At 36.8% G+C, this 11,878-nt stretch overlaps 2 protein-coding genes and 1 non-coding gene across 3 annotated transcripts; all 3 read left to right on the top strand.

The window, feature by feature from the left end:
• The first annotated feature begins 975 nt into the window (after positions 1 to 975).
• LOC118041323 (pectinesterase inhibitor 9) lies at positions 976 to 1,838 on the top strand. Its single transcript, XM_035048608.2, has one exon. It carries the CDS (start codon positions 1,042 to 1,044, stop codon positions 1,654 to 1,656), a length of 615 nt encoding a protein of 204 aa, XP_034904499.1. The 5' UTR covers positions 976 to 1,041; the 3' UTR covers positions 1,657 to 1,838.
• A 608-nt stretch (positions 1,839 to 2,446) lies between these two features.
• Positions 2,447 to 2,519, top strand: TRNAE-CUC (transfer RNA glutamic acid (anticodon CUC)). The gene has a single exon. It is a non-coding gene; the product is annotated as a tRNA-Glu (tRNA).
• Positions 2,520 to 2,660: 141 nt separating this feature from the next.
• Positions 2,661 to 11,244, top strand: LOC118041324 (tubulin-folding cofactor D). The gene is made up of 17 exons (XM_035048609.2): positions 2,661 to 3,033; positions 3,110 to 3,657; positions 3,745 to 3,847; positions 4,000 to 4,176; positions 5,007 to 5,198; positions 5,631 to 5,747; positions 5,855 to 5,959; positions 6,408 to 6,578; positions 6,663 to 6,878; positions 7,250 to 7,448; positions 8,137 to 8,342; positions 8,437 to 8,661; positions 8,753 to 9,310; positions 9,408 to 9,677; positions 10,028 to 10,072; positions 10,359 to 10,544; positions 10,643 to 11,244. The coding sequence occupies exons 1-17, from the start codon at positions 2,866 to 2,868 to the stop codon at positions 10,931 to 10,933; spliced, it is 3,777 nt and encodes a 1,258-aa protein (XP_034904500.1). The 5' UTR covers positions 2,661 to 2,865; the 3' UTR covers positions 10,934 to 11,244.
• Positions 11,245 to 11,878: the final 634 nt, after the last annotated feature.

Raw genomic sequence — 11,878 nt, 5'->3', positions numbered from 1 at the left:
TTATGTCGTAATCTATGTAATTGTATTTCTCGTTGAATGAGATTAGATGAACTTTCATATCCTCACTGCCCCTCAATCTGTCTCCGTCTCATGATCAGTAAATTGTTACGAGAAAACCAGAGCTATTTACTTGTGTGTATTGCTTGGAATTGTGGTATCATCTCTGGGATGGATCGACGAAAATGTAAGATAATCCTATTAATGGAAAACAAGTATAAGATGTGCTCGAGGATCCGCAGGAGAATAAAAAAAGTGGATTTGATTGAGCTTGTGGTTGATTCTTGCCGAAAGATTACTCATCCTCAGTAGCACATGGTTTGCGAGGTATCGTCACCATTGAACACGACTTTAAGACCCTACATTATTAAAAATGCTTTTGAATTTCCTGGAAGACCTAGTCTATGATTCTTGTTGGCAATAAATAATCGCTATTGCCATGTTTACAGACAGGCCGCCGCGGGCATCGCCGAAGCCTCTCTAGTACAACTGATCCAACGGCAGGGATCAGATAATCAGTTGATCCTACGAATTCTGGCCATTCCAAGTAAAAAGTTTACTTGATTTATCAATGCGTTACATGGAAGGGATCATCATATGGCCTCCTGTCAAGTTGATCCGATTTTCTGAATCAATAAGAAACTTAAAGAACCTGAAACATTAACCAACAAGATGAACGTGCTCCTTCCCGAGAAACCGTGCCAGTGTTTGATGGTTAAATTGAGGTTCAGATAACCATTATCTTTGTATTAAGGTCTGTTTTCCATTACCGCCTATCTAAGAAACTCTTGATGATGCAGGTTTAGTGTTAATGATTTGACCGACCCAGATAAGCATGATCCTCTTTTCTATCAGGCTTTCTTCAAGGACTAATTGAGTATAATTTGGGTTTAATACAAGTAACGTGTACGTAATTAAATCAAGTAGATGAAGTTCTAGCATGTGACAGCCTCTTTATATGAACACATTACCTCATCCTAATGTCCTCAACTCAGTGTTTGACATATTTCCTTTCCCTCTCAATTCTACAAACCTTCAACATTAATGGCTCGTCTCAGTCTTTTCATACTGCTTCTACTACTCTCTCTAGTTTGCATTACGGGCGCGGAGAAACCAGCTAGGTTTCCAAGACGCTCCCGATCTCGGGCCTACATCGAAAACGCGTGCACTAAGACCCTTTATCCGTCCCTGTGCATCCAATACCTATCATTCTCTGCAAACATAACAATACAAACTCCACAGCAACTAGCCCAAGTTGCCTTATCCGTGAGCCTATACAAGGCCCTCCAAACAAGAACATTCATGTTGAAAGTGGTGAAGGAGCTCGAGGCAAGGAAATCCAAGGATTACCAAGCAATGAAAGACTGCTTAGATCAAATTTGTGATAGCGTGGATCAACTTAGTCAATCAGTTAGAGAGCTCCATCGCTTGGAACGCCCAGATGTTGAAGGAGGTGATAACGTCTTTTGGCACATAAGTAATGTTGAAACTTTTGTAAGCTCTGCCATGACTGATGCTAGCACATGTTTGGATGGGTTTCCGGGGAGGAATATGGACAAGTCAAGGGCCATGATTAAGGCCAAGGTTTTGAACGTGGCTCAGACTGCTAGCAATGCATTAGCCTTGTTTCACCGGTATGCTGCAAAGTACAAGCCATAAGTCTAGATGTAATTAAGCTATGCTTATGTTTCTGGATCAAACTTTGCAGTTCAACATTTCTTATTGTGTAATATAGATGTATGCACGAAAGTGTTCAAAGGAGGCATTTGAGTGTGAGTTCTGTGAATTTCTTGTGAAGTTATATACAAAGTGTAAGTAAAACAAATTACATTCAAGAATCAGTAATAACAGAAATAAGCATCATCAGCTTTTATTGCTTAAAATTAATATATATATATATATATATATATATATATATATATTATATATAAAAAAAAAAAATATTTCTATATGTTAATATAAAAAAAATATATTTTTTTTAAATAAAAAATATTACTTTAATATTTTCGAGTAAAAAATACTTTGAAAAACAATTTTTAAATACACTTTTAATCACAAAGTCTATCCAGAATTAATTATATAGCTATCTTATTTAGCTTGTTAGCTCTAAGCTAATGGTGCCATAAAACAACGGTTCTCAAACTTAGTAAAGACCTAAACAAAACTTGAAGCAATGCCATGAAGATCATAAAGCAAGCTAGATCTTAAGCAAGTATTTTACATGCTTTAAGGAGCTAGAAGCAATACCTCAATTAACATATTTGGCTAGATATCATATGGAAATAAAATAGATTCATGAAAAGGGATTGTTTTTATATTGTAATCTCTCAATTGAGCTAGCATATATATTCTCCACATGAATTATTTAAAATGTTGGAAAATTAATTCGTTAATTAAGAAAAAACAAATATAATTTATAAATATAATACCAGATCATGTTTTCAACCAATCCGTTGTAGTCTAGTTGGTTAGGATACTCGGCTCTCACCCGAGAGACCCGGGTTCAAGTCCCGGCAACGGAATTTTTGAGTTCCATTCTCACCCTCTGAGCGGGTGCACGGAATGAATGTTTGCATATAACCGTACCAGATCTTTCAGCACCTTTAAAATAAAATCCAAATGATATAAACCCTAGAAACATTTTATTACCTTTTTAACTAACCAGTGTACAACAAATATTAGCACAACGTACAACCACTCGCAATAGACCATTTTTTTTTTACAGGTATTTGTAAAACCCACTCTCCATTTTAGATCAAAGACAGTGTTAAATAAATCCAGGCGGGAATTCAATCGTTCCTTTCTCTTCCCTCTCTTCCATATCAACAAAGACTGCCGCAACCGGAGAAGTTCCGACTCTTCTTTAAAATGCCGGTATCGGAATCAGTAGATGAAGACGATGAGCACGATTCCAAAGATACAGTTCTCCAAAAATACTTCTTACAGGAATGGAAACTCGTCAAATCCCTTCTTGACGACATTGTTTCCAATCAACAAGTCTCCGATCTCTCCTCCGTCCACAAGATCCGCTCCATTGTACTACTCTCCGCTTCCTCTCCAACTTTTGTTGTTGTTTCTTTTTGTAATTTTTATTATAATATTTTTTATGCAGATGGATAAGTATCAGCAGCAGGGTGAGCTTTTGGAGCCGTACCTGGAGAGTATAGTTTCTCCATTAATGCAAATTATTCGTACTCGAACGATCGAATTAGGTTTTGAATCGGATGAAATTCTTGAAATAATAAAGCCGATCTGTATTATTATTTACACATTAGTTACCGTTTGCGGCTACAAGGCGGTTATTAAGTTTTTTCCACATCAAGTTTCGGATTTAGAGCTTGCGGTTTCTCTGTTAGAGAAATGCCATGGCGTGAATTCTGTTACCTCGTTGAGGCAGGAAAGTAAGGGAGAGATGGAGGCGAAATGTGTGATGCTTTTGTGGCTTTCTATTCTTGTTCTGGTTCCGTTTGATATTTCTTCTGTTGATACTAGTATTGCCAGTAGTAATGAGCTCGGTGAACTTGAGTTAGCTCCTCTTGTTTTGAGGATTTTGAAGTTTTCTAAAGATTATCTTTCGAATGCTGGTCCTATGCGGACTATGGCTGGATTAGTGCTCTCTAAGCTTATTTCGCGTCCTGATATGCCAATGGCCTTTACCAGGTTTTAACATTGCACTTGTTGGTGTCTATTTTGAAGCATTGTTGGATAAGCATGGTTGAATATCTGTATTTTGTTTTTATTTTTCAGCTTTATTGAATGGACGCATGAAGTTTTATCTTCTGGCACATATGATTTCTCGTCTCACTTTCAGTTATTGGGTGCCGTGGAGGCATTGGCTGCCATTTTCAAGGTTTGCTTTTGTTGATTTTGTCATATTATTATGATGCAAATAAGTTTTGCATGGGAAATGGATGATGCCTTTTGTTTGTATTCTTTCTTGTGTGCATTTCTCTTTGCCTTGTTTAATTTATAGTTTTCTCATATACTATTTGTTGTGGTCAGGCTGGTGGTCGCAAAGGGTTAATGGGTGTGGTTTCCACTGTTTGGACTGATGTGTCATTGCTGGAAAAGTCCGGTACTGCTGCTCATAGTCCTTTGCTTCGCAAGTATTTGGTGAAGTTAACACAACGGATAGGTCTTACTTGCCTCGCTCCTCGTTCACCAGCCTGGTGTTATGTGGTTAGTATTGCTGAATAGTTATGGACATCCTGGTTTAAACTTCAAGGTTTTGACAAATGTATGGCCTTGGGAGCTGCTAACTATCTTCAGGAAAATTTTAAAACATGTTCTAGTTTGAAAGTTTCTTTTATGAATCTTATGCTTGCAAGGGACTTTGCATTTTAGCACCAAGTTCAGAATTAAAGTACAATTTTAACATGTGCGTAATTAATTAGAATCTTCCTTCTGGTTTCTGTGCACTAAATGTAAGAAACTACTCTTTCAACATCAATATTGACATGTCCCATGGCCAGCGATTATCTCTGTGCCTTTCATATGATATAAGTACATTGGCTGTTCAGCTTGTAACATGACTCATGTATCTTGTGGAAATTGAAGTTTGCAGGGCATGCAGGGTGCCAAGCCATCCTGTGTGTCACTTGTCATGCTTTTTTGTTATGTCAGGTGGACAAGACCACTTTGCATCTCCAAAGTGGGAATTAATGATAAACTGAGGACAGATTTGAGGGTTTTTTTCCTTGCAAAATGCAGAGGCCATTATCTCTAAACATTATCAATAGTTCTTTAACCTGCTGGTTTTTACAGATCCTCACTTGTATCCACTTCTTGAGTGCATGGCTATGTGTGTAACTCGTATGGTATATACAACTATAAGCTCCTTAATTATTTATCTCATTCTCTTTTGTGTGCTCTAGTTATTTAGTCTCTATCACTTCTTGTTGCTTATATCTAACATGATTATTTTGTAAAAGTTGTTACCATTATTTAAATAATCAAAAGCACAAAACAAAGAATGCTACTCTCATGACATTCTTTTGCCTTATCCATAGGGCAGGACCAGTTCTCTTGGGGAAAATGTCTCCTTAAATGTATCTAAAAGAGCTGATCAATGCAGTCATGATGAGAATATTGATTCTGTCAAACCAGAAGAAAGTGCAAACTGCCTTGAAGATGAAGCCATGGATGTTCCAGAAATTGTAGAAGAGATCATCGAGATGTTACTGGCTGGATTAAGAGACACGGTATGTCAAAAGGGTGAGATTCCATTTAGAGCTTATTGCTTTCTTTAATCAAATACTAAGTAGCTTCAAAGGTTAAATTTTGGATAAAATGTTACCCATTCCTACTCTTCTGTCCAAAAGTTATTATTAGAAGCAGATGAGTGTTATCATTAATGGGACAGTACTTTGTTATCTCATCAATAGCTGCTATATTTAAAATAACATACAGGCATCTTAATAAAGTAACTACCCTGTTGAGCTCCTGATCTACGCATAATCTACCAAAATTTGACATGATTGTCTGGATTGTACTGTTGTGCATTTTGCTTCTTTGCTATTCTTGTCTGTCAATGAACAGAACGTATTAGAGCCATGAAAAGAAGTTGAACATGCTTTGTTTTTAATTTCACCATTTTTCTGGACAATTTTGTGTTGATACCATTGACAATGCAGGACACTGTTGTACGTTGGTCTGCTGCCAAAGGTATAGGCCGCATAACTTCACGATTGACATCTGCTCTGTCAGATGAGGTCTTGTCATCAATATTGGAGCTGTTTTCACCTGGAGAGGTATGCTTCTATGTTCTCTTTTTCTCTTTTCAAATTTTCTTAGTATTTTGATCCTTCTCTGCCAATTTTGAGGTATAGAGCCATAATTAACTTTCATAACTTTCCAGGGTGATGGTTCATGGCATGGAGCTTGCCTGGCACTTGCTGAACTAGCACGTAGAGGATTGTTGTTGCCTATGAGTCTTCCCAAAGTTGTACCTTATGTTGTGAAGGTAGGATGATTGCATTTTGATTGGATAATCTTTTCTTTCTTGCTAAATCATTTGTTATTGAAAGATTTGTGGACCATTTATAATTTTGCATTATTTTTGGTTGATCAGTTCTTTCTTTTTTTTTCTTTTTTTCTTTTCTTAACTGTTTCTAGTTATTAGTGCTGATATCTTTCTATTTGGAGACAGAAGAAATGGTTGAAAAGTAAATTATTCTTAGCATCAAAAGGCAAAAAAGTCAAACCCAGTGAAAGAATATACTACTTTGCACATGGACGATGAACACTGGTGTGATTGTGAACTAATTTTTTGCAGTTTTATTGGTTTCTCCTCTCTCAACATCTATATTGTCTATTGGCTTATAAGCAGTAGAAAATGGTTTTTTTTACCTGTGCTAAGACTCAAAGAATCAATTTATTGGAATTGAACAATATTATATTTTTCTCAACAGGCGCTGCATTATGATATTCGAAGAGGTCCACATAGTGTAGGGTCTCATGTTCGAGATGCTGCTGCCTATGTTTGTTGGGCATTTGGCCGTGCATATTATCACGTTGATATGAGATATGTATTGGAACAGCTTGCTCCACACCTGTTAACAGTGGCCTGCTATGACCGCGAGGTGCGAGTACTCTCTGATAGGATATACTAGCCTTTTCCTATTGTACCAATGTCAATGTCAAAACTTATGATGCATGATGCTTAGGTCAATTGCAGAAGAGCAGCTGCAGCTGCTTTTCAGGAGAATGTTGGAAGACAAGGGAACTACCCACATGGCATTGACATAGTGAATACCGCAGATTATTTTTCACTTTCTTCACGAGTAAACTCTTACCTCCATGTTGCTGTCTACATTGCTCAGTATAAAGGATACCTTTATCCGTTTGCAGAAGAACTGCTGCACAACAAGATCGGTCACTGGGTATGCTCTCATGCACTTATATTTTGTGCTTCTTCTATGTTTTATCTCTACAATGATGCTAGCTATATCTATTTCTCTTTGCTTTTGTCATATCTTTTCGTTTCAAATTATCTATTGAGACTAGAGATTATATATGACCTTGGTCATTGCTACCTTGGTTGCATTGCATCATCAAGTTTAGTTAAGTTCAACAACCTTTTTCATTTTGAGGTTTTTGGGTGGGTATCTGTTGGTTTGCCTAGGATTATCAGATGTAAAATGCTCATAGCACTTGGCACAACATAAGTTATTTGGCTTAACTCTTGCATGTCATATGGTTTTTACTGTTGTTGTAGTTTTAAGTGTATGACTGTTGTAGCTGGTTACTTTAGGATAAAGGCTTGAGAGAACTTGCTGGAGAAGCCCTTTCTGCTCTTGTCAAATATGACCCCGAGTATTTTGCAAGCTTTGTTCTGGAGAAATTAATTCCTTCTACTCTCTCATCTGATCTTTGCATGCGCCATGGTGCAACCTTAGCGACTGCAGAAATTGTTTTGGCTTTGCACCGATTTGACTATGATCTTGCCACTGGTTAGTACTCTTTTTTCTTCTTTCAACTTTTCTTTTTCTCACAAATGCAATGAAAACTTCTTATTTGAACTTTGAGAGATTTAATGCACATGGTTCCTCGGTTTCTAAAAATACAGACTTTTCGGATTTTCTATTTTATTCCCATTTTATGCTTATATCCTTAAGAGCTTGTAGCTTTAAGGCTATGTGATTAATACTATGCTAGAATAATTTCAGAGTTTGTTTTTCTAACAATGTGAGAGAAAAAGAAATGATATTGAGAAAGAAATCCAGATTGGATACAACCAATTTGATTATATCCTCTACATTATTAATATATTACGTAGGAAAATCACTTGTTGTCCACATGCTTTTCTTTTATGAATGATTGTTGAGATTTCAAATGAAGTAACTTTTTTGAAATCTTAGACAATAATTTAAAGTTCATGCTGGATGTGAACTGCACTAACTCAGGTGTTTTGTTGTGAGATGGCTGCAAAACAAGGTTTGGGGGTTTTCAATCTTTCTCATTTTGAGGAAATGAGATTCCTGTTTATTTGATGGATAAGAATTGGTACATGGGCAAAATTTTACAACTCAGTTTATGCTATCTTCTCTATGCTGGTTCTAGAATCCCAGTTCAAGGAAGAAGCTTGAGCTTACAACTTGCATAAACCAGGTTTTAGTATCTGCAATTTTTATTTTGTAGAAAAACAGAAACAAGTTGCTGGTGTAGTTCCTGCTATTGAGAAAGCACGACTTTATCGCGGGAAGGGTGGAGAAATAATGCGTTCTGCTGTTTCTCGGTTCATTGAATGTATCTCATCATCGCATTTGTTATTACCAGAAAAGATAAAAAGGAGTCTGCTCGATACTCTTAGCGAAAATTTACGGCATCCTAATTCTCAAATACAGGTGTTTGTGTTGTAATGTTAGATTTTCTTTGCCAGTACCTTTTTTTCTTGCTGATAGTCTGAATTGATGAATCTGTTGCTCCAAACATGTACAGAATGATGCTGTTAAAGCCCTAGAACACTTTGTTCGAGCATACCTCGTCACCACAAATAATGAAGGTGCCAGCAGTATAACATCAAAATACCTGGAACAGCTGACTGATCAAAATGTTGCCGTAAGAAGAGGATCTGCAATGGCGCTAGGTGTTTTGCCATATGAACTTTTGGCTAACAGGTGGAGAGATGTGCTTCTGAAGCTTTCTAGTGCTTGCATGATAGAGGTGTGTGTTGTGAAAGTTGTGATTCTTATTGAAAACTCTTGCTTTGGATCTTACTGGACTTCTGACTCATGTTTGTGGATAATCTCTATAGAATAAACCTGAGGACAGAGATGCTGAAGCACGAGTTAATGCTGTCAAAGGACTCATACTAGTGTTGAAGACATTAACTCAGGAAAGAGACTGTTCCAGTATTTGTTGTGGAGAGGATGGCATGTCTCTGTATCATCTGATAAAAAATGAAGTTATGCTGAGCTTATTTAAAGCGCTTGATGACTATTCTGTTGATAACAGAGGTGATGTGGGTTCTTGGGTCCGTGAGGCTGCTATGGAAGGCCTTGAAACATGTACATACATCCTTTGCATTAAGGATTCCAAGGGAAAATCACATGGTGTTGAGTCTGTGTCAGAGAGGCCTAATAATGACGTGGCTGATAATAACCAGGTGGTCTCGTTTTTTGATGCAAATCTCGCTACCAATGTGATTGGCGGAATTGCTAAGCAAGCTGTGGAGAAGATGGACAAAATAAGAGAAGCTGCTGCAAAGGTTCTGCAGAGGATTTTGTACAACAAGGCAATATTTATTCCATTTATCCCTTACAGAGAAAATCTGGAAGAAATTGTTCCTAATGAAACGGATTTAAAGTGGGGAGTAAGTTTACAGTCCACTGTTTGTACAGTTACTCCATTTTAGTTGTTATTTGTGATTTGAGTTTTTTGACAAGGAGGTGATTGTGGCTTGCTTGTAGGTACCCACCTTTTCATATCAACGCTTTGTACAATTACTCTGGTTTAGTTGTTATAGCAGATCTGTATTGTCTGGTTTAGTTATTTCGATTGGTGGGTTGCAAGATTCTTTACGGAAGGCTTCAATCTCTGCATTATTGAAATATCTTCAACCGGTTGAAACTGAAGAGTCCAATGATAGAAGGACAAGAGAGCATATGCTATCTGCTGACATGCTTTGGGTTCTCCAACAGTACAAGAAATGTGATAGAGTTATTGTACCCACTTTGAAGGTAATGGAATTTTTGTTTTTTCTTAAAGATATGCATTTTCTCTGCTTTAACAAGTAATTGAGGTAAACCTGTAGCGACTAGTTAATAGCAAAATAATTTTATTTAAAGGCTTAGTTAAAGAATCTTGCTGATGATGCTTAGGTAGTTGCAATTCATATTTTCCCTCCATAAGCTGATGAGCTGTCTTTTTTTTCCTCTTTCTATTAGTATTTCTATGCAACAAATGTTTGTGCGCCTGTACACATTGTTTAATTTGGGACAATGACATTCTAAGTTTTTTTTTTTTCCCCTGAATTTCAAGTTTATCAACGGAGTTCCAGAATACTGACCATTAGTCTTGTGTATTTCAGACAATAGAGATTCTTTTCAGCAAAAAAATATTCTTGGATATGGAGGTTAGTTGTCTATCTTATTTTTCTGTTGGCTTGCGCAATTTACTTATTTTTGTAAATTGATGTGAGGATCTCACTGTTAGTACACAGGAAGAATATTGCTTTCAGATTCTGATTTCATTGATGCAAACATCTGCTGTCACTAACAGTGAAGATCTCAACATTACTTCGGACAAATACAAACTGCTGCTTGAAATCATGAATGAAATTTCCGGGCGGCCTTGTTATTTTTCTGTTCTGTTCCATGGTTTGACGACGTGCTGAAATACCTTTCCATTTCAATTTCCAGGACCAAACTCCAGTCTTCTGTGCTAGTGTTTTGGATTCCCTTGCTGTTGAGTTGAAGGGATCCAAGGACTTTGCAAAATTATACTCTGGTATTGCTATACTTGGATATATTGCTTCACTCTTGGAAACCATCAATGCTCGGGCATTCACTCATCTTCTCACTTTGCTTGGCCACCGATATCCCAAGGTTTGGGATTTGGCATTTGATTCATATCGCGTGTGAACTCTCTTTTGTTGATTAGCAACCCAGTGAATTGAAATCTACATTGTCTCTTATGTTCTCAGATCAGGAAAGCTTCTGCTGAACAAGTTTACATCGTCCTACTACAAAATGGGAATCTTGTACCTGAGGACAAGATGGAGAAAGCACTGGAAATTATTTCTGAAACCTGCTGGGATGGAGACGTTGAGGCAACCAAGCTTCAAAAATTAGAATTGTACGAGATGGCTGGTGTGGATCTGGGACTTCTTGTCAAGCCTAGAGATAAACTACCAAACAAGGACAGCGGGAAAGAGCCTGCCACGAATGATGAAAATGCATCATATTCCTCGTTAGTCGGGTCATCTGGGTTTTGATTCATATCCCCACACCCCTCTTCCCGCTTTACCGAGGTACGTTTCCTAAGGTTTTTCTCATGGAGCGAGGACTCCCTTTAACTTTTGGAGGTGTACAATTCGATTAGTCCGTGTATCCTTTTTGTAAATTGTACCATGTCTAAAACAGTAAAATGTCCGGGCCGTCTGACCCTTTCGAAGGTCATGGCCGGTCCACAGTGTAAACGAGTGAATTTTTGTCGGAACGTGTTTCTTGATCTGGTTCCAAACCAAATCTGAACACGTTTGCTGTTTTGCACAAAATTTACAGATACTGGGCTGGGCTTTGTTAATAGAGGCTTCCTAAAATTACCAATCCATTTTTCTAATTTTTTATTTGGAAAATTTACATATACTGGGCTGTGCTTTGTTAATAAAGCCTCCCTAAAATTACCAATCTGTTTTTTCTAATTTTTTATTTTAGAAAAACTTAGTTTTTCCCTGGTTCATTTTTTTCAGAAAAAATACATAATAATATTTTATATAAAAACATTTTTTATTCTCGTTAAATGGGCTAAAAGAAAATTTTTATTTGAACAGATTTTTTTATTGATTTTCAAAATGTTCTTATTTTTTTTTAAATTATTTTTAATATTGGTATATTAAAATAATTTAAAAATATTAAAAAATATATTAATTTTAAAAAAATTAAAGTTTTTCAAAGGAATCAAAACGACGTAGAAGAAAAGACATGAAATTGACCTGAAGATCAATTATGAACAGAAGCCTTTCGAGGCACAAGCTAGACACTACATGTCTTCCAATGTAAGTGTAGATCAAGTCAATTTCGTTGTCAGGGAAAAAAAAAACAGAAACAATAAAAAATCCAAACCTCACCAACCAAGCAATAATGCAAAGGCCCAAGCAGCTGGAATGTGCAAAATTCTTTTATATCACTAGGAAAATCCATAAAACACTAATTAGGTT

The sequence above is a fragment of the Populus alba genome, chromosome 14 (genome assembly GCF_005239225.2).
Source record: "Populus alba chromosome 14, ASM523922v2, whole genome shotgun sequence".
Taxonomy (NCBI): Eukaryota; Viridiplantae; Streptophyta; class Magnoliopsida; order Malpighiales; family Salicaceae; genus Populus; species Populus alba.
Note: the sequence above shows the minus strand (reverse complement) of the source record. Positions and strands in the feature narration are given on the sequence as shown.

Excerpts from the sequence above, each read along its gene's own strand:
- LOC118041324 (XM_035048609.2), top strand. The coding sequence starts at position 2,866 with ATGCCGGTATCGGAATCAGTAGATGAAGACGATGAGCACGATTCCAAA. Across the intron at positions 3,658-3,744 it reads ATGCCAATGGCCTTTACCAG|CTTTATTGAATGGACGCATG; the intron begins GTTTTAACATTG and ends TTTATTTTTCAG. Across the intron at positions 8,662-8,752 it reads CTAGTGCTTGCATGATAGAG|AATAAACCTGAGGACAGAGA; the intron begins GTGTGTGTTGTG and ends TAATCTCTATAG.
- LOC118041323 (XM_035048608.2), top strand. The coding sequence starts at position 1,042 with ATGGCTCGTCTCAGTCTTTTCATACTGCTTCTACTACTCTCTCTAGTT.